Source organism: Labeo rohita, chromosome 18, assembly GCF_022985175.1.
Source record: "Labeo rohita strain BAU-BD-2019 chromosome 18, IGBB_LRoh.1.0, whole genome shotgun sequence".
NCBI lineage: Eukaryota > Metazoa > Chordata > Actinopteri > Cypriniformes > Cyprinidae > Labeo > Labeo rohita.
In genome coordinates, this window is record NC_066886.1 from 17502126 (window position 1) to 17525472 (window position 23347).

Below are 23347 nucleotides of genomic sequence, written 5' to 3' on the forward strand. Positions count from 1 at the left end.
GTATTAAAATAAAAGCTGTTATGTTAAATAGTAAAAATATTTGTAAAAATTTTACTGTTTTTGCTGTACTTTGAATCAAATAAATGCAGGCTTGGTGAGCTGAAGAGACTTCTTTGAAAAAATATTACAAATTTTACTGTTCAAAAACTTTTGACTGGTAGTGTATCATTACACACTTGGCAGCACTGTCTTTTGGTTACATTTTTTTAAGAAAACGAATCTGAACAATATGGTAATACACTGTTATTAGCATGTAAACATGCCAAGTAAATGCTTTTATTGAGCTGAACTCAAAGACTTTTTCTATGTAAACAAAAGGCCTATTTCTCTCAAATATTGTTTGCAAATCTGTCTAAATCTGTGTTAGTGAGCAATTCTCCTTTTGCCAAAATAATCCATCCTCCTCACAGGTGTGGCATATCAAGATGCTGATTAGACCGCATGATTATTGCATAGGGTGTGCCTTAGGCTGGCCACAATAAAAGGCCATTCTAAAATGTGCAGTTTTACTGTATTGGGGGGTCTGGGAGGGTCTGTATCTTGTGTGACCACCATTTGCCTCACGCAGTGCAACACATCTCCTTCGCACAGAGTTGAACCGATTGTTGACTGTGGCCTGTGGAATGTTTTCCATAACATACGCCTGCCCATACCATAACCCCACCGCCACCATGGGCCACTCAATCCACAATGTTGACATCATCAAACCGCTCACCCAGACGACACCATACACGCTGTCTGCCATCTGCCGTGTACAGTAAAAACCAGGATTCATCCGTGAAGAGATCCACCTCTCCAAAGTGCCAGACACCATCAAATGTGTGCATTTGCCCACTCAAGTCAGTTACGACGATGAACTGCAGTCTGGTCGAGACCCCGATGAGGATGACGAGCATGCAGTTGAGCTTCCCTGAGATGATTTCTGACAGTTTGTGCAGAAACTCTTTGGTTATGCAAACTGATCATTGCAGCAGCTGTCTGGGTGGCTGGTCTCAGACGATCTTGAAGGTGAAGATGCTGGATGTGAAGGTCCTGGGTTTGTGTGGTTACACGTGGTCTACGGTTGTGAGACCGGTTGGATGTACTGCCAAATTCTCTGAAATGCCTTTGGAGACAGCTTATGGTAGAGAAATGAACATTCAATTCATGGGCAGCAGCTCTGGTGGACATTCCTGCAGTCAGCATGCCAATTGCACACTCCCTCAAAACTTGCGACATCTGTGGCATTGTGCTGTGTGAAAAAACTGCACATTTTAGAGTGGCCTTTTATTGTGGCCAGCCTTCCAGTGTTGCCAACTTCTTTCAATGGAAAGTAGCTAAACCCCGCTTGAAAAGTCGCTAGATTGTCATGCGCTAATTAACATATTCGTGACGTCAGTGTGTCATATTGTCTTGCCTCTCCGTACTCACATGCTGCACTTTAATGCAGCAAAATGTTGTCAAGGACCAGCATGAACCAGCATAAACCAGCTAAGGACCAGCTTAAACCAGCATCAAAACATACCTACCAGTATATGCTGGTTTTTTCACCAGGGTTCTTAATATAAAATGTGTACAGGAATATCATTGATGATACCGGAGATGATTTGAATGCCCCACTACATATTCTCAGGTCCTGAGCTTGCAATACATCTAACTCCTTCGAGATTTGATTCTGCTGCTGACATGTAAGCTATACATCCATAGTCAAGAACAGATCTCATGAGTGCCCATGTTTTGTAGAGATGCCCTACTTGCTCCCCAATCCTATCCTGATCATTTATTTTTTTTGCTTTAGTAGCTTCTTTGCAATCATTATTCCACCAAGGTACACGCTTGGAGCTTCTGAATCCTGTACTTTTAGGTATAGTTTCCTCAGCTCACTGAATAATTGCATTGACTAGTTTATTGTTGAATACATTTATATCCCTATATTCTCCTCTCGTAGAGCCACAAATCCAAATTTCTTTAAAAGATTCCCAATTTACATTCTCCAGTTTCCATCCAGGAATTCCTTTTTCCTTTTCAAAACAAATTTTTGTACCAACTTTAATCAATATTGGATAATAGTCACTCCCTACAGTAGTATCTTTAGACACACTCCATATGCAGATCCCTGCTATTGAACTAGATACAAAAGTTAGGTCAAGTACTGCTTTTCTGTGTTATGCATATTATTATATCTTGTTCCTTCTCCATTATTAATACATACTAAATAAATATATTATACTCCCTCACAATAAGTTATGTGAATTAAAATCACATGAAAATGTGGGCAAATAAAAAAAATGAAATGGGGGCAAAAACAAAAGCGTTGCGTTTATAATTTTGGTCAGTGTAAATAAAAATAACAAGCGGGTTTTGCGGAAATTCTGAACAGGCGTTATTATGGACTGCTATATGTCTGTTTTTGGGTCCATCAGGTCGGGGTCCTTCTGCCGAGGATTCCCACGTGAATGTACGAGCATGATAGTTTACTGTAAATGAATCGTAGTTTTTTTTGCCCAAAAGTTGTATTTAACACTTTAACGGCGTATTTTGTTTTGTCGGGGAACATTTGAGGTATGTCTTGTAATATGTATACACATGTTGAAAATAAACCTAGTTTTGTTTGAACGTGTTTAAAGAATGTCAAAGGCACTACAGTGTTTACTTAACACTGTAACACTAAGTGTTTCACTTAATGCATTTTATATGTAAAGCTGACTTTGTTGTGTTCGTGGTGACAGGGTGCAGTTGGGAAAAAATGGCAACTTTTCGGAAAAAGGTGGACAATCGCATTCGTGTCCAGATAGAAAACGGTGTGGCACAGCACCATCGGTCTATGTTCGTTATAGTTGGTGATCGTGGCAGAGATCAGGTAAAGCGTAACTGTGTTTAACACTACTGTAATACAGTAACTACGTTTGCTAAGTCTCACTCATATGTGCATTTGCATCCAGGTTGTCGTTCTCCACCACATGCTGTCTAAAGCAACAGTCAGAGCTCGGCCATCAGTGTTATGGTGCTACAAAAAAGAGCTGAGCTTCAGCAGGTATGAACATTTCATAGTAGCTCCCCAAACAATATTAGATGTTCACAGACAACTGTGATGGCAGATGCTTATTCATCTACAATCTGTTGTTTTCTAGTAATCGAAAGAAGAGGATGCGACAACTGCAGAAGAAGATCAAAACAGGCACGCTCAACCTAAACCAGGATGATCCTTTTGAGCTCTTCATTGCTGCAACCAACATCCGATACTGTTACTACACTGAAACACACAAGATCCTGGGAAACACCTATGGCATGTGTGTTCTGCAGGTAATACCAAATGTCTCAGATAGGACCTTCAAATTACTGTGGACTTTATTGCTTAAAGGAGAAGCTCACTTTCAGAAAATATTTACAGATAATTTACTCACCCCTTTGTCATCTAAGATGTTTATATCTTTCTTCAGTCGTAAAGAAATTAGGTTTTTTGAGGAAAACATTTCAGGATCTTTCTAAGAGTCAACCGATTATCTGCGCTGATATTAGGAATTTTTATGATTATCGGTATCTGTCTTTTTCAAAGCCGATTTGCCGATAAAGTAATTTAATTTTGAAACACGCTGTTTGGCTCTGATGCTGATGCAGCCTGTTGGAACTCACCACTCTGTGGCCGAGAGCAATCTCCACCCACCGCCAGTCTGATTTGTTCGAGAGTCATGAGTCCGACCAGTCAACACGGACCATTCTCTCACACTGAAAGCGCTTCAGTGTATGAAGGACCAGAAATGACTTAAGTAGAAATAAATAAATAAATAAATATATAAATACAGAAATAAATAAATAAATGTAGAAATACAGAAATAAATGAATGAATTAATAAATAAATCATTAAATGCTGAAATAAATAAATGCAGATATGCATAAATTAATGAATAAATAAATCTGTCAAAAGTGTCATTTTTAATTGTTAATTTTTGTACCATTTGTGTTATACACATTTTTATTTCTACATTTATTTATGCATTTCTACATTTATTTATTTTTGTATTTCTGTGTCCATATGTTAATAAGGTAGGCGGTCCTAACCTCTCTCAATGCAGGATTGGTTAAACAGGAACGCTGTAGTTGCAGCTGTACTACTTTGGTTACTACTAGTTGCGTTTAATAGCAAATGATATAGATCAGGTGTGGTGAACGTCGGTCCTGGAGAGCCCTGCAGAGTTTTGCTTTAACCCTAATCAAACACACCTGAACAAACTAATCAAGGTCTGCACAATTACTAGAAAGCTACAGGCAGGTGAGTTTTAATTAGGGTTGGAGCTGAACTCTGCAGGGCTGCGGCTCTCCAGGACCGGAGTTCGCCACCCCTGATATAGATCATGCACCAAATGACTACCTTCTGTTTCATTTGTAACGTGTAGTTGATGACTTAGTTCAGCTCAGTGTTGATATGGATTTAGACCTTGATCTAGCTATATTTGCCAGTGTTATGATTTAACTGGTGGCCGTGTTATCTGGTGAACGACCACATCAGATCTGCCGATTCTGAAAGCAAAACTGACGTGATATTAAGCTTTCTAATGAAGGCAGACTTGCTCATTACATGATTTTGGTACTCTTGTAAAGATTACAAATGATTGATCAGTTGAGTTGACTTTTTGACAAATAAAAAATTGCTCAAATGCTTGTCTTGTCTAGCTCTGTGTATTTCAGTTTAATAAAGTAAGGGTAGGTCAAAAAACTCCCATCTCATTTTCTCCTCCAACCTCAAATTGTCCTGCATTGCTGCAGAAGTACCGACCCAGTGTTTACAAAGTGAACGTGCAAGAAGGATCAAACACCTTTACAAAAAAAAGTTAAAACAGCGATGTAGGATGATTTTGTAGTTGGAGAAGAAAATGAGATGGGAGTTTTTCAACATACCCTAACTGTCTTGAACCGGAATACACAGAGTACATGCAGAGCTAGACAAGAAACTAATTTTTTTAAAAACTAACCAATCGTTTTGCTAGATAAAACCCTTCTTCCTTGGCTGGGATTAGAGCCCTTTGAAGCCATATTTAAACTGCATTTTGGAAGTTCAAACTCATGGGCACCATATAGGTCCACTATATGGAGAAAGATCCTAAAATCCTAAAACATAATTTCTTTATGACTGAAGAAAGAAAGACATAAACATCTTGGATGTCAAGGGGGTGGGTAAATTATCTGTAAATTTTTGTTCTGGAAGTGAACTTCTCTTTTAAACCTGTAAAGCCTGACATATTAAGTAATAGTCAGAAAAACTTAACTTAATTTTTCATTGATTCATCAAAGTCAGTAATGATTTCATAGCAAAAAGACAACATGTACCACAGCCTGAAGGCAAATGTTTTGAATTATAGTGAAAGGCCTTTTACTTGTAAAAACTGATGTGGGTATGTAATACAGTAGGGTTTTGCTTACAAATTTGTGTGTCAAATATGATACAGAAAGCTTTATAGAGCTAAGTTTTTCTTACTTCGTTATAGGACTTTGAAGCTCTCACTCCCAACCTTTTGGCTCGAACTGTTGAAACTGTGGAAGGTGGAGGGATTGTGGTCATTCTTCTGAGGACTATGAACTCACTGAAGCAGCTGTACACAATGGCAATGGTAAATGGCCTCCTAAAGGGATAATTCACCCAAAAATAAAAATTCTGTCATTAATTACTCACCCTCATGTTGTTCCAAACCTGGAGGACCTTCGTTCATCTTTGAAACACAAATGAAGATATTTTTGATGAAATCCCAGAGCTTTGTGACCCTGCATAGACAGCAAAGCAACTGGCATGTTTAAGGCCCAGAAAGGTAGTTAGGACATTGTTAAAATAGTCCATGTGACATCAGTGGTTCAACCGTAATTTTATGAAGCTAAAAAGACAAAAATAATGACTTTATTTAGCAATTGCTTCTCATCCATGTCAGTCCTCGGTGTAAGTTCATGAGAGTATCACAATGCATGCAGGAGCTGGCGTTCTGACGTAGAACCCGGATGCGCTGCACCTTGTTTACATGGAAGATGCGCACTATTCCTAAATCAGAGAGGATGGCTTATTTGAACCAGAATACACAGACGATGAACTAAGAGAGATGGATGTCGGCTCCTGCGTCAGCAGCACCTCTTGTGAACATGCGATGAAGACTGACATGGAAGAGAAGAAATTGTTGAATAAAGTTGTTATATTTGTTTTCTTTGCGCGCAAAAAATATTCTTTGTAGCTTCATAACAATAAGGTTGAACCACTGATGTCACATGGACTGTTTTATATCCTCACTACCTTTCTGGGGTGCTTAACCGTTTCAGTTGCATTGCTGTCTATGCAGGGTCAGAAAGCTCTCGGATTTCATCAAAAATATCTTAATTTGTGTTCCGAAGATGAACTAAGGTTTTAACTAAGGTAAGTAATTAATGAGAGAATTTTCATTTTTGGGTAATCTATCCCTTTAATTGTTTGTATAACAATATTATTTTGGTAATATGTGTGTTAATATAATTATTAAAATGAATTTTTTTTTTTTTTTTTTTTTTTTTTTTCCACCCCCAGGATGTTCATTCTCGATACAGGACAGAGGCTCACCAGGATGTTGTTGGAAGGTTCAATGAAAGGTCAGTCTTTTGACATTCATTTACAAAACCCTGGATTATAATGGACCTTTCTTACATTTCCGGGTTTCTCAGCAGCGGAAGTCGTCATAGTTGAGCAGTGAATGGGAGAGTACCACAAATATATTTTTTGCATTCCCATTTGCTCAAATAGCAAAAGACAAAGACCACAATAGTGTTTTCACAACTTTCAAAAAAAGGAACAAATTTGAGAGAGACTGATAACGGCAGTCAGAAGAGAGAACACTGTCAAATTTACCATCCTTCCCATAGACACTGCATTAGAAACACCCTTACATTAGCATTAACTAGTGTTAATTAGCATTAACTAAGAACTTTTAGCATAGCTTAGCATAGATCATTGAATCTGATTAAACCGTTAGCATCTCGCTCAAAAATGACCAAAGAGTTTCGATATTTTTCCTATTTAAAACTTGACTCTTCTGTAGTTACATCGTGTACAAAGACGGATGAAAAGTTGCTATACTCCCAAAGGAACTATACTCTCATTTCAGCGTAATAATCAAGGAACTTTGCTGCCGTACCATGGGTGCAGGAGGCACAACTCTGCATCTACACAAACTTAGTGCTGGTCACTTTCAGGCGCTGTGTAATATCATTGCACCTGCTGCACCCATATCGACCTAGAAAATCGCAACTTTTCATTTTTCGTCCATCTTTGTACACGATGTAACTACAGAAGAGTCAAGTTTTAAATAGGAAAAATATTGTCATTATATATGGTCATTTTTGAGCGAGATGCTATCGGTCTAATCAGATTTAATGATCTATGTTAAGCTATGCTAAAAGTGCTACAGTCAGACCCAGAGATCGGCTGAATGGATTCGAAAATGGTAAAACTCAATGAGCCTATGTTCAAAAAAAGTGTTACTTTAAAGGATTTATGATGCTGATGACCGCTGAAATGCGTCATCACAGTCTTGTGAAAAGGGTCCATATTTATACATCTGTTATTTATTTATATACTTAAATTAATCTGAGTTGATTTGCAGTAGCCTGTATATATTTTCCTTCTGATTAGATGTGTGATTGTGTTTTAAAATTCATTTTTTAAGAGCTGCAGGTTTGCTGTGTTTTTTTTTTTTTTTTTTTTTGTGGCTGCAGAGTTTGGCCGAATATTTTGTGATTTATATATTAATTTAATAATAACATTTAACATTTTATGATTTTATTTTGAATATAGTTATCAAAAAATAAGCATTAAGTAAAAATATTACTGTTGTAATACTATTTCACAGTCAAATAAAAAAAAATCGAGTATTTAAGAAAAATTATTTTATTTTACAATTCAACTGTAAGATTACAATACTAATATTTAAGCCTGAATTTCTTTTATTTATCAAACTTTTATATTCATAGACTAGCACAGGGAGCCTTTGAATGGATAGTTCACCCAAAAATAAAAATCGTCATTAATTTCTCACCCTTATGTCATTCCAAACCTGTAAGACCTTTGTTCATCTTCAGAACACAAATTAAAATATTTTTGATGAAATCTGAGAGCTTTCTGATCCTGCATAGACAGCAATGTAATGACCACATTTAAGGGCCAGAAAGGTAGTAAGGTCATCATTAAAATAGTCCATGTGACATCAGTGATTCAACTGTAATTTTATGTAATTTTCAATGTCACACGCATGCGCCATGGTACTCTCATACGGTCATAAAATTAAGGTTGAACCACTGACGTCACATGGGCTATTTTAACAATGTCTTCACTACCTTTCTGGGCCTTGAACGTGGTAGTTGCGTTGCTGTCTATGCAGGGTCAGAAAGCTCTCAGATTTTATCAAAAATATTTTAATTTTTGTTCTGAAGATGAACGAAGGTCTTACAGTTTTGGAACGTCATGAGGGTGAGTAATTAATAACAGAATTTTCATTTTTGGATGAACTATCCTTTTAAAGCTTCTTTGTTAACAACAGGTTTACGTTCTCAAAGTGACGCAAACTCTGATTTTGATTTTATTTACTTCAGCCCTATTCTGAGATGCTAGTCTTATTTTCCCCAGGTTTATCCTGTCTCTTGCCTCCTGTAAGACATGTGTTGTGATTGATGACCAACTCAACATTCTGCCAATCTCCTCTCACATTACCAACATCAAACCTGTCCCTCCAAAGACACAGGTGAGCCTTGTTCATACCTGGACAGTGTTTTGTTTGATTATTAGCTCATATGAATTCCATAATCTATGTATTTACCAACAGGATGATGGACTGTCTCCAAGGGAACAAGAGCTGAAGGACTTAAAGGAGTCTTTACAGGACACACAGCCAGTTGGTGTTTTAGTGGACGGCTGTAAAACTATGGACCAGGTATAATCAAACTAACTCTTGATGAAATCTTGATGTTCATGTGTTTCATGTGGCCCAACTTAATATTTTATTTTGCCGTGTTTATGTCTTTAGGCCAAAGCAGTGCTTAAATTCATCGAGGCTATTTCAGAAAAGACCCTGCGGAGCACTGTAGCTCTGACTGCTGCCCGTGGTCGAGGCAAATCTGCTGCACTGGGATTGGCTGTAGCTGGAGCTGTTGCTTTTGGGTATGTAGTAGGGTGTTATGAATACGCTACATTAACCTCCTGACTGCAATTTTTGCTAATAAATAACATACTGTGTTTGTGTTGTACTTTTCAGCTATTCAAATATCTTTGTCACATCACCCAGCCCAGACAATCTGCACACGCTGTTTGAGTTCGTATTTAAAGGTTTTGACGCTCTCCAGTATCAGGTAATCATCACTGAACATAAGAGCAGATATGATGTATTAACAACCAGACTTTATTATCCTAAAGAAGGTATAGTTCACCCAAAAATGAAAACTACCCCATGTCCTGGCTCTTTCAAACTTTATAATAGCAGTGAATAGCTGTTGAGATTTTGAAGCAAAATAAAGTGCATCCATCCCTCATAAAAAAGTACTCCACATGGCTCTGGGTGGTTAATAAAGGCCTTTTGAGGTGAGTCGATGCATTTGTGTAAGAAAAATATCCATATTTAAAACTTAAAACCATAATCTCTAATAAATCATTCATTTTTGGGTGAACTATCCGTTTACAAGAGTTTGTTGCCGTAAATAAAACAATTAGTTAAACCCAGTGTTATTTTTGTATCAATAATATACTATTGCAGTTGTTTCTATTATTTTGAATTGGTCTAAGTTAAAAAAAAAAAACAGCCCGTTGTCCTCATCGGGGTCTCGTCGTCGTATTAGTCTTGAGTGGGCAAAAGCTCCCTGTTTTTACTGTACAGGGCAGATGGCAGACAGCGTGTATGGCGCCGTGTGGGTGAGCGGTTTGCTGATGTCAACGAGTGGCCCATGGCAGCGGTGGGGTTATGGTATGGGGAGGCGTATGTTATGGACAGCGAACACGGGTGCTTTTTATTGATGGCATTTTGAATGCACAGAGATACCGTGATGAGATCCTGAGGCCCATTGTTGTGCCATTCATCTACGACCATCACCTCATGTTGTAGAATGATAATGCACAGCCCCATGTTGCAAGGATCTGTACACAATTCCTGGAAGCTGAAAACATCCCAGTGCTTGCATGGCCAGCATACACATCGGACATGTCACCCATTGAGCATGTTTGGGATGCTCTGGATCGGCGTATATCGTGTTCCAGTTCCCGCCAATATCCAGCATCTGTCAAGAGACTCTAAATCAGGCATTTATGCATACATTTATGGAACATACATTAAACCAATTTTTCTTTTAATTCTAGGAACATCTGGACTATGAAATAATCCAGTCTTTGAACCCAGATTTTAACAAAGCTGTGATTCGTGTTAACATCTTCAAAGAACATCGACAGACCATTCAGGTATTCTGACCTCCATCTCTGCATTTCCTTTCCATAATTGTAACTTTTTTCTTGCAAATATTTGTCGAGTCGTGGAATCTCAAATACTTTCTTTGCTTAGAGTTGGTTTATTCCACTTCAGTATACATGTATAATGTGAAACAATGTAAAAACATGTTGATGAAGTGCATTCTACCTCCTTTATAAATCAATAATAATCAAGTATAATTTTTCTAAAGTCTTGCTGATGTATTTTGATCTGCAGTACATTCACCCTGCTGATGCGGTGAAATTAGGCCAGGCAGAGTTGCTAGTCATCGACGAGGCTGCTGCGATCCCACTGCCTTTAGTAAAGAAACTACTTGGGCCCTACCTTGTGTTTATGGCATCTACAATCAACGGGTCTGTATTTAAAAAGTGGTTACATTTTGATCTTTTTAAAATCCTGTAATAACAATCCAGTAATGCTTGTGTCAACATGCAGGTATGAGGGCACCGGTCGCTCTCTGTCTCTTAAGCTGATTCAGCAGTTAAGGCAGCAGAGTGCAGACAGCCAGCAGAACCTCTCGGCTGAGAACAGAAACACCAGCACAGCCAGGCTGGCAGCAGGTAAAATATAATACCACATTAGAACCAGAATTTGACAAGTGGAAAAAACACTGCTGATATGTGTATGATGTGTAATCCACAACGTACCTGCTCTGCAGCACGAACCCTTCATGAGGTGACCCTCCACGAGTCTATCCGATATGGCCAGAGGGACCCTGTGGAGAAATGGCTGAATGATCTGCTATGTTTGGACTGCCTGAGTGTCCCACGCATCATTTCTGGTTGTCCTTTACCCCAGACATGCGACCTGTATCCTTTACAGACATCATGCTGATTTAATAGAATGGAAGCCCATTTCTGCCACCTAACAAAAACAAAAATCATGCTTTGGTAAATCATAATTATCAGACAAGAAGTCATAATTATGGGATAAAAGGTCAAAACTATGGCATACTAAGTCATTACAAGTTTTAAAAACTTATAAGATTAAAAAGTCATTATGACAAAATTAGACTTTGTCATAATTATGACTTCTTTGTAATTATGACTTCTGGAGGCAAATTTACTTGACAGGGCAAATTAACGATAGAGCACGATTCCATAAAACCACTGATGGGAGGGGAAAATTCTGTGGGTAATTTACTGACAATGCGCACATTAAAGAACACAGACGCAGCCAAATTATTTCTGTATTGACCAGCACAATCTACCAAGAGCTGTGCAAATTACCACCTGCTTTAAGACATGTTTTTTTGGGAGTTAAATAATGGCGCAAATAGCAGTAATTTGACAAATGTGCAAATGTTAGTAAATCACATTGCATGTTTAATTTTAATACTCTCATCTCATAAATTTTGTGTCTGAAAGGGAAACTCTTACAAATGCATTTTCAATAAGGTCAGGCACAAAATGAACTGTGCCCAAACCTTTTCTGCACTAATTCTTCAGTGCACAAATTTAGTAAATCCTCTTACTTGACAGTACTATTTTAACGCTAAAAGGCGGTTTGTGCTAGCGCAAGCTGTTAGTAAATCTGGTAGTAAATTTTTACTTTTTACATCATAATAATGACCTCAGTTTCGACTTTCAGTGTTTTATGTCATAAAGATGACTTATCAGACTTATCACTATTATAATTGACCTTTCGCAAACAGGCGATGTGACCAATCATAATGCCGAATCCGTCATTCTGTCCGACAAACAAATCAGATAGGAGAGTAGATTAACTTCAGTGGACTTAAACTTGAAGCATTATGCGTACTGACGTCTTTCCGCGGTTTAAATAAAGTATGTGTATATGTGTGTGTGTATATATATATATATATATATATATATATATATATATATATATATATATATATATATATATATATATATATATATATATATATATACACACACTACCGTTCAAAAGTTTGGGGTCGGTACATTTTTATTGTTTGTTTTTTTTTTTTTTTTTTTTTTAAGAAATTAATACTTTTATTCACCAAGGATGTATTAAGTTAATAATTAAAAGTTTATTAAAAGTTAATAATAAATAATTTACATTGTTATAAAATATTTATATTTTGAATGAACACTGTACTTTTTAAACTTGTTATTCATGAAAGAATCCTGAAAAAAATTTTATCCAACACTGATCATTCTAATAATAAATCCGCATATTAGAATGATTTCTGAAGGATCATGTGACACTTAAGACTGGAGTAACAGCTGATAAAAATTCAGCTTTTCATCACAGGAATAAATTCTATTTTAAAGTATGTTAAAATAAAAAACATTATTTTATATTGTAAAAACATTTTGCAATATTACTGTTTTTTTTCTATATTTTTAATCAAATAAATGCAGCCTTGATGAGCATAAGAGACTTCTTTAAAGACTATTACAAGTCTTACTGACCCCAAACTTTTGAACGGTAGTGTGTATATATATATATATATATATATATATATATATATATATATGTGTTCATTCATGTTTTTTTTGTGTTTTAGGTAAAGAAAAGACGAATGGTTCATGTGTCATTGATCTGATAAGGCAATACAGTGATCTGTAACAACACATTAAAGAAAGGCCAAAAACATTTTAAAGCTGAGACCTTGCTTCGTACCAAAAGTAACCTGCTCTGTCTTGTCTGTTGGCATGTTGTCAGTTTCTTCTTTGCAATGTATTTTTCACTGTGTGAGAACATGATGCGTAGTGTGAGAGGGGCATTTTTTTGTCGGACATAGAAACAATAACTAAGGAGAGCAGGTTTTTGCAAAGGGTCAGTTGACTTGCCAAGGCATGTGGCAGAAATGGGCTTCCATATTCTAGCTTGTCTTGCACATGTTTTTATCAGCTATCATCACCCCCACCATGCATAATAACACATGCCTCAACATTACATAAAACACTGTCTCTGATATATCTACCAGACATTAGATTCCTTTAATCCTTTATTCCAGTTATTATGTGAATCGAGACACATTGTTTTGTTATCACAAAGCTTCTGAGGCTTTCCTCCAGCGTCTTATGGCACTTTATGTAGCATCGCATTACAAGGTAAATAAATATCATGAGTATTACAGCAGTGGTTCTCAACCATTTTTACTCACAGGATATTCAAAATCTATTGCTTTTTTCAGCATTTCTGTCTTAATTTGTAATAAAAGCTGTCTGTTTTTTTCTGTTTTCTTTTTTAAATATGGAGAACTGATAAAATTAACCCAAATTATTTGCGATTTTAGAGGTTTTAATAACTGTTCTTCAGTTAATAGTTCACCCACAAATAAAAATTGTCATTAATTACTTACTCTCATGTCATTGTAAGCCTGTAAGACCTTCGTTCATTTTCAGATCATGATGTCCTTACTACCTTTCTTGGCCTTGAATGTGGTTAGTTGTGTTGCTGTCTGTGCAGGGTCGGAAAGCTCTCAGATTTCAGTAAAAAAAATATCTTAATTTGTGTTCTGAAGATGAATGATGGTCTTACAGGTTTGGAACGACATAAAGGTGAATTAATGACTGAATTTGCATTTTCTTGGGGTGAACTATACCTTTAAAAGTTATTTGGGGGTTACATTTAGGTGTTTTTAAGCGTTTTAATTTAGATTATCTTAGAATAATCTAAATTAACATTTTCTGGACCCCTGGTTGAGAACCACTGTATTAGAGCATTACATTATTATTTTACAAACTCTAAACATCAAACCGATATTCACTCAATCTCCTCTTCCTCCTCAGAATTCACCTAATGATCTTCAGATGCTCTCAGATGCTCCTGCTCACCATCTCTTTTGCCTGCTGCCCCCTGTCCCACCCACACAGAATTCACTCCCAGAGGTCTTAGCAGTTGTCCAGGTGTGCCCAAAACTACTTACAGTGCTGCTGAATCTCTGTTGAAGTTATTGTAATGAAAGGACTGTAGAGTGAAACCTGTGTTTTTTGTTACAGGTATGTCTGGAAGGAGAGATCTCGCGTCAATTTGTCCTCAACAGCTTGTCCAGAGGGAAGAAAGCTTCAGGTGACCTCATTCCATGGACCGTTTCGGAACAGGTAACAAATCCTAATTTAAAATGAAACTACGCTACAGTTGAAACTACAGTCTGGCGTCAACATTTATTTTTAAATTCTAACTTTTCTTCAGCAAGGATGCATTAAATTGATAAAAACAGACAGTAGAGACAATTACAATGTTACTAAATATTTCTATTTCCAATAAATGCCATTGTATTAAACTTTTTTTTGGTCATACAATCATGAAAAATAGTATGATGGTTACCACAAAACTTACTTTTGAACGGTAGTGTATGTAGATTATTTGCCATACTGTCAAAAAAATGTTTCAAAAAGTGAATCTGAAATGTTTCTGATGCTCTTGTGTTTTACATTTAGTTTCAAGACCCTGACTTCGGCGGCCTCTCTGGGGGCCGGATTGTTCGTATTGCAGTGAATCCTGATTATCAGGGGGTAAATGTCTTGTACAACCTCAGTGATGTTCAGTAAAACTTACATATACAAGATGCTGCATTATTACCTTGTTTGACCAGTTATGTCATTGCCCATGTGTGATTTATTGTGCCACTCTTTAGATGGGTTACGGAACCCGTACGTTGCAACTGCTACAGCGATATTATGAGGGGCAGTTTCCACTTCTGGATGAGCAAGAACAGACAACGACTAACGCGATCACATCTGTGAGCAGTGAGGTAATTTTGTTTATCACTCAAAAATGTTCATGGAAGTACACTACCAGTCAAAAGTTTTTGAACAGTAAGATTTGTAATGTTTTTTTTGTTTTTAAAGAAGTCTCTTCTGCTCACCAAGCCTGCATTTATTTGATACAAAGTACAGCAAAAACAGTAAAACTTTGAAATATTTTTACTATTTAAAGTAACTGTTTTCTATTTGAATGTGTTTTAAAATGTAATTTATTTCTGAGATTTCAAAGCTATTTTTTAGCATCATTACTCCAGTCTTCAGTGTCACATGATCCTTCAGAAATCATTCTAATATTCTGATTTGCAAACTTAAAAAAAAAACCATATTATTATGTTGAAAACAGCTGAGTAGAAATTTGTTTTTCAGGTTTTTTTGATGAATAGAAAGTTCAGAAGAACAGTATTTATCTCAAACTGAGCTTTTGAATGGTATAGTGTATAATGTTACAAAACCTTTTTATTTTAGATAAATGCTGATCTTTGGATCTTTCTATCCATCAAAGAATCCTGAAAAATGTACTCAACTTTTAAATATTGACGATGATGATGATAATAATAATAAAATGTTTCTTGAACAGCAAATCAGCATAATAGAATGATTTTTGAAGAATGATGTGTTACTGAAGACTGGAATGATTGTATTGTAATATTGTAAAAAATATTTCGTAATGTCACTGATTTTGCTGTATTTTGGATCAAATAAAGGCAGGCTTGGTGAGAAGAAGAGACTTCTTTAAAAACATGAAAAATATACTCATATATTAAAAAGTTTTAGTATGTGTAGGTAGTACGTTCTATAATTTATGTAGGTAAACATAGCTATATTGAATTATGTTGGCGACATAAGTGAAATACAAAATATAAATATGTAAAAATATTTATCTTTGTGTTCATATAGTGAATATTAAAAGTAAATCATATACAAAATATTGCTTGATTATATTTAACTAGATCTGTTTTGTATTTTAATTCTTACATTAAACAATTTGAAGTTAATTCAGAATGTCACGTTCAAAGGGTCTGCATTTAGTCGATCAAAAATACAGTACTTGTACAGTACACTGTTTTTATTGCAATGTAAAATATATATTTGAATGTATAAAATGTCATTTATTTCTGTGATTGCAAAACCATTACTCCTGTCTTTGTCACACAATACTTTAAAAATCATCCCAATATGCTGATTTATGCGTTTGTTTGAAATAGAATATTTGGCAACGTTATAAAATATATAATTTTATCCTTGCTAAAGAAAATTACTCATTTCTTGAAAAAACAATTTCAAAACAGCGATTATTTATTATATCCAGAACTGATTAAAACTGATATGCTACCCTTAGTTTTACCTTTTTGTACAAGACCAGTATTAAAGGGATAGTTCACCCAAACATGAAAATTCTGTCATTAATTACTCACCCTCATGTTGTTTCAAACCCGTAAGACCTTTGTTCATCTTCAGAACACAAATTAAGATATTTTTGATGAAACCCAAAAACTTTCTGAACCTGCATAGACAGCAGCGCAATTGACATGTTCAAGGCCCAGAAAGGTAGTAGCAGATTTTCTTTTTCATTCCTGTACAGGCTGTCAGTCTCCTGGAGGAGGTGGTGTCTCCCAGGAAAGACCTGCCACCGCTGTTGTTGAAGCTGAATGAGAGAAGAGCCGAGAAGCTGGACTACCTCGGGGTGTCTTACGGTCTCACTCCTCAACTACTCAAGTGAGTTGCTTCATACAAGCAGGTTTTACACTGATAATTATACTGCAGCACTGTCACAAAACATGTTAGTGATTCCTTAATATTTCTTTCTTTCTTTCCCATCCAGGTTCTGGAAAAAGGCTGGATTTGTGCCTGTTTATTTAAGACAGACTCCAGTAAGCAAGCAGCATTTTCTTTTTTAGCATTATCAAGATTTGTAACTTTGTAATAAGCGTGATTCCTTATGTTGTGACTTGTAGAATGACCTGACAGGAGAGCACTCATGCATTATGCTGAAGGAGCTCAATGCTGAGGAGTCTACAGAGCAGGACCAGTGGCTCTCTGCTTTTTGGAAGGGTCAGTATCTAGTGTCTCATAATAATCTAATTTAATAGCTGCAGTTGACCATTTAGAATAAAGCAGTGATACAATGCTCTTTCTGATTTCAAAGACTAATATTTCTTGTGTTGGACAGATTTCCGGCGGAGGTTCCTTTCTCTGCTATCCTTCCAGTTTAGCAAATTTAACCCAGCCATGGCCCTTAACATATTGCAGAACAGGAACGCTAAGGACGACAGCCCAGAAGGTACAGACCCACATCTGCCACCTCATTAAATTAAACGTTGTGTGTTGGTTTTATAACTTTTGATGTATCTGTGTCTTCTCAGCACTTACCAGTGCAGAGTTAGCGGCAACATTTACTCCATACGACCTAAAGCGTTTGGAGATGTATTCAAGAAACATGGTGGACTATCACCTCGTCATGGACATGATCCCTGTTGTTGCACGCATGTTTTTCCTCAAACAACTGGGAAACATCACACTTTCTACTGCCCAGTGTGTAAGTTCACCATGTGTGCTTGTAGTATTTCTATGAATTCTCTTCATTCTGTGACTTGTCTTAGAAAACAGCATTTATTTTATTGCGGTTTCCAAATATCATTCTAAAAATTTCCTTATTATTTACTCACCCCTATGTCATCCAAGATGGTCATGTCTTTTTCTTCAGTTAAACAGAAATGAAGGTTTTTGAGGAAAACATTCCAGGATTTTTCTCCATATAGTAGACATCAATGGGGATCAATGGGTTGAAGGTCCAAATTGCAGTTTCAGTGAAGCTTCAAAGGGCTCTACATGATCCGAGCTGAGGAATAAGGGTCTTATCTTGCAAAACGATTGATCATTTAAAAAAAAAAAAGTATATACTTTTTAACCACAAATGCTCGTATTACACTAGCTTGACCTCATGCATTACATACATACGTTGAAAAGGTGACATGTGACATCAGCAGAAGTACTGACCCATTGTTTACAAAGCAAATGTGCAAAGAAAGTTAAATCCCCTTTACAAAACAACGAGGTGGGACTATTTTGAAGTTGGAGAAAAAAATTAGTTTTTCACCCTGCCTTACCTTTTCAAACCGAAGTACATGACCTTTTCAAAGTTGAGACAGTGCAAGATGGCCAAAAGTATATAAATTTGTAATTTTTTTTTTTTTTTACAAAATGGCCAAACGTTTTGCTAGATAAGACCCTTATTCCTCACCTGGGATCGTGTAGAAAACTTCAATTTGGATCTTAAACCCGCTGATCCCCATTAAAGCTCACTATATGGAGAAAAACCTGGAATGTTTTCCTCAAAAACTTTAATTTCTTTTCAACTTAAAGACATCAACATTTTGGATGAAATTAGTAAATTATCAGGTTTTTTTTTATTTTATTATGGAAGTAAGCTAATCCTTTAATGGTAAACACATTAAAAATGAGCAGACAGACTGTCATGTTTATACATTTATAAGCTGTTTTCTCGCAAAAGTTGGTGTGACATTGTCTCCTAGGGCTCCATTCGCACACTAGGTGAAAGTTCCATAGGTAGTCTGGTGCTCATCTTTCACGTCGTTCTGCGTTTGTGTTCTCTAGTTCAAGCCGGCAATCCAAAACAGCTAATCTAATCACTAGTATACAGGCAAAAGTTCACTTCAAGAATGGACAAAGTGCATCAGTGAGTTTGAAAAGGTGTTTGATACAGTGCAATTGAACAAGAAAGTGCTGTTTATAATATTATATTTCATATGAAACTGTAAGAAAAAGTGATGAGGATGTTGAAGATGTTTAAAGAAGTTCACTTCCAGAACAAAAATTTACAGATTATGTACTCACCACCTTGTCATCTGAGATGTTCATGTCTTTCTTTCTTCAGTCTTAAAGAAATTGTTTTTTGAGGAAAACATTTCAGCATTTTTCTCCATATAGTGAACTTCTATGGTGCCCCGAGTTTGAACTTTCAAAATGCAGTTTAAATGCGACTTCAGACGATCCCAAATACAGTTGTAAACGATCCCAGCTGAGGAAGAAGAGCAAAATGAGCAAAATGATCGGCTATTTTCATTAAAAAAAAAAAAAAAAAAAAAGTAAATACTTTTTAATCTCAAACGCTTGTCTTGTCTTGCTGCCTGAACTGTGTATTCTGGTTCATGACAGTTAGGGTATGTCGAAAAACTCCCATCTCATGTTCTTCCTCAACTTCAAAATTGTCCTATATCACTGTTTTACCTTTTTTTGTTTAGGGTGTTTGATCTTCTTTGCATGTTCACTTTGCTAAGATTGTGACGGTGCTTCTGTAGTGATGTAGGATGATTTTTAAAATGATTTTTTAAGTTGAGGGAGAAAATACGATTGGAGTTTTTCGACATACCCTAACTGTCTTGAGTCAGAATACACAGTTCAGGCAGCAAGACAAGATGAGCGTTTAAAATTAAAAAGTATTTACATTTTTTTTTTTTTTTTTTTTTTTTTTTTTTTTTTAATGAAAATAACCAGTAGTTTCGCTAGATAAGACTCTTCTTCCTCAGCTGGGATCGTTTGAAGCTGCATTTAAACTACATTTTGGAAGTTCAAACTTGGAGCACCATAGCAGTTCATTATATGGAGAAAAATCCTGAAATGTTTTCCTCAAAAAAACATAATTTCTTTGCTACCGAAGAAAGAAAGACACAAACATCTTGGATGACAAAGGGGTGAGTACATTATATTTAAATTTTTGTTCTGGAAGTGGACTTCTCCTTTAGTGAAGATGTTTATTGCAGCATAGCAGTGACAAAGTACATGGAGTACCTTGGGTTCAACAGAGTCGGAATGAACCCAGAATATCCCAATCTCAAACCTTTTATACAGTTACAGTTTCATCTCTTAATGTAAATGAAGTTGCTCCTTTCGTAACAGCTGTGGTCTGTATGTTAATTAAGTTCTGACACCCCTTTGTCTGAGGTGGCTGTTAGTGTCTCAAACCCATTCCCATTCTGCAATTGGTCACCTTTTGCTCAGGATGTGATTATCCCAAATGGTCTAGAAACTAGAAGAGACTTTCTTCTTCTCTGTAATAATTAAGCTGTTTTGGGAAATGAACATGATTAAACATATATATATTGTGGAGTGGAATCTGGGTTGAGGCAGACTATAGATTCTTACAAAACAGAGCATTTATTCTAGCCACAAAAACATTAATAAAGTTCACTATCTGTTCCAAATCACTGTTAATTTAACGGAAGTCTATGGGAGGGTATAACAGGATTTTGAACTTCCAGAGTCGTAGCTAAGCACCACTGACAGATGTTGAGTAGTGCTGCCATTCTAATGGTAAAAATGTGCTATTTGGAGTTTTAGCTTTGAGACTGACTTTCCATCTGTGGTATGTGTTCAAGCATGTGTATAAAACAATCCATTCTTTTTTCAGGCGTTGTTGTTGGGAATTGGGCTTCAACACAAGAGTGTAGATGAGCTGGAGAAGGAGATTGAGCTGCCTGCTTCTCAGCTTATGGGCCTGTTCAACCGTGTCATCCGTAAAGTGGTGCAGGTGAGTCCAAGCCCTCTGTCTTTATGTTTCATACACACACTGATTAAAGCAACACACAAGGATTAGCACTAAACCTTTATATCAGACCACTGCCACTTGAAGGAGTGAGACATATACTGCGTAGATCTACTCCTTTACCCATTCTAGTCTGTATTGTTGTTGTTTTAGTGTATAGCTACAGTTCTATTTTATCTCTTCCGCAGTTCTTCAATACTCTTCAGGAGAATGCGATTGAAGCAGAGATGGTGGCCACCAAAGATATAAGCATGGAACCAACTGTGCAGACACTTAATGAAGATCTGGTATGAGACTCAGTTGTTGTTTTGTGATATATACTCTATCATTTAAAAGTTTGGGGTCGGTAAGGTTTTTAAATGTTTTTGATAGAACTCTCTAATGCTAACAAAAACTGCATTTATATGGAAAGTACATTAAAACAGTAGTACTGCAAATTTTATTTTATTTAAAAAAAAAAAAAAAACATTGTGATGGCAATGTAAGTACTCTAGTTTTCAGTGTCACATGATCCTTCAGAAATCATTCTAATATACTACCAGTCGTAAGTTTTTGAACAGTACAGTTTTTAATGTTTTTTTTAAAACAATCTTTTCTGCTCATCAAGCCTGCATTTATTTGATCCAAGATACAGCAAAAACAGTAAAATTGTGAAATAATTTTACTATTTAAAATAACTATTTTCTATTTGAATATATTTTAAAATATAATTTATTCCTGTGATCAAAACTAAATTTTCAGCATCATTACTCCAGTCTTCAGTGTCACACGATTCTGCAGAAATCATTCTAATATGCCGATTTGCTGTTAAAAAAAAAAAACCTTTTTTTTTTTTTATTATTATTATTATTATCAATATTTAAAACAGTTGAGTACTTTTTTTTTTTTTTTTTTTTTGATGATTCTTTGAATAAAAAGATCCAAAAATCTGCATTTATCTAAAATAAGCATTTGTAACTTTATACACTATACCATTCAAAAGCTTGGAGTCTGTATAATTTTTTTTTTTGGAAGGAAATGATAGAAAATAATACTTTTATGTAGCAAGGATGCTTTAAATTGATCAGAGAAGACATTTGTAAAGACATTTATAATGTTAAAAAAGATTTCTATTTCAGTTAAATGCTGTTCTTCTGAACTTTCTATCCTTTCAAGAAACCTGAAAAATTCTGCTCCGCTGTTTTCAACCTAATAATAATAATAATAACAATAATAATAAGAAGAAGAAAAATGTTTTTTAACAGCAAATCAGAATATTAGAATGATTTCCAAAGGATCATATGACTGGAGTGTTAATGATAAAAATTCAGCTTTGAAATCACAGGAATAAAATGCATTTAAAAATATACTCAAATAGAAATCAGTTATTTCAAATACAAAAAATATTTCAGAATTGTACTGTTTTGCTGTACTTTGGGTCACATAAATGCAGACTTGGTGAGCAGATGAGACTTCTTTAAAAAAAAAAAAAAAAAAAAATCTTACTGTTCAAAAACTTTTGACTGGTAGTGTATGTTTATTTGGGGCTGAAGAAACATATCCATCTTATCATTTTCATTGTTGAAAAACGTTGCTGCTTTTTCACGATTCTTTGATTTAGAAAGTTCAAAAGAAAGCATTTATTTAAAGCACAACATTTTTTTTTTTGTAACAAAGTATTTTAAAATTGTATTTTGTCCTTAGAATGATGCAGCCAAAGATTTCCAAGAGAAAAACAAACAGGACATGGACAAGATTAAAGACATGAATCTTTCAGAGTGAGTATTCCCAAAGCAGCAGTCCAAACTGCATTTATTTAAAGATTTATTTTAAGCCCTGAGGTTTCATGACTAAAGCGTTTTAATGACCGCTTTATCTGTTTTTAATATGTTATAGTAATATATTATGTTTAATAAAGACATTTTTCCATTAATTGATATATGCAGTGCAGTGTTGACAGCTCTCATCCATTCTGAATTTTTCACGAAGGTACATAATTCGAGGAGATGATGAGGAATGGAACCAAGTGTTGAAGAAAGCAGGACATACAGCTGTTGTTAGCATAAAAAGGTAAGCAGAGCTATATACAGCTTGGGTAGGGGACGTTCTGTCTGGAATCATAAACTGCAATGAACTCTGATCTTTGTGTTTCCCCTCTTTAGTGACAAGAAAAGAAAAATGGAAGGCATGAATCAGAAAGAACAACGGGAAGGCAAGAAGATGAAGAAAAATAAGGACAAAAAGAGCAAATTTGGGAAGAAACCATAAAGAAATGGACTTGTTTTGAAATGTATTCGTGCCGTCGTCTTTCTCTGCTCTGTAGATAAATTCAAGACATGAGTCCAAATTAAAATATCACTTTCAGTAAGAATTTTAGAGACGACTAAATTGTTTTAACATTTTTGTAACAAGACTCTGCAGGTATTTTCAGACAAAGAAAATAAAGTTGTACATTGTTGTTTTGTTCTTTTAACCACATTTCAGATATTAATACTCTCATGGTGTAGACCTCATTTAATTTCAGAAGCCATTTGTAAAATAAATGATAATCTTATGGTGCATTACTGTTTACAATGTGTACTCAAAATAGCCATTTGCATCTATTATGTTTCAATACTATTGCAAATACTTTTTATATTGCTCTCAGA

The 23347-nt window shown here is 35.7% G+C and overlaps 1 protein-coding gene across 1 annotated transcript; it reads left to right on the forward strand.

The window, feature by feature from the left end:
• The first annotated feature begins 2388 nt into the window (after positions 1–2388).
• On the forward strand, positions 2389–23190 carry nat10 (N-acetyltransferase 10). Its single transcript, XM_051135036.1, has 29 exons — positions 2389–2541; positions 2709–2839; positions 2922–3013; positions 3111–3282; positions 5463–5585; positions 6518–6579; positions 8609–8723; positions 8805–8912; positions 9006–9139; positions 9234–9327; positions 10325–10423; positions 10668–10804; positions 10887–11011; positions 11110–11260; positions 13402–13498; positions 14180–14296; positions 14390–14491; positions 14831–14905; positions 15028–15144; positions 16740–16873; positions 16980–17028; positions 17113–17209; positions 17328–17438; positions 17521–17693; positions 20586–20705; positions 20909–21007; positions 22404–22477; positions 22689–22769; positions 22862–23190. The coding sequence occupies exons 2-29, from the start codon at positions 2726–2728 to the stop codon at positions 22965–22967; spliced, it is 3078 nt and encodes a 1025-aa protein (XP_050990993.1). The 5' UTR covers positions 2389–2541; positions 2709–2725; the 3' UTR covers positions 22968–23190.
• Positions 23191–23347: the final 157 nt, after the last annotated feature.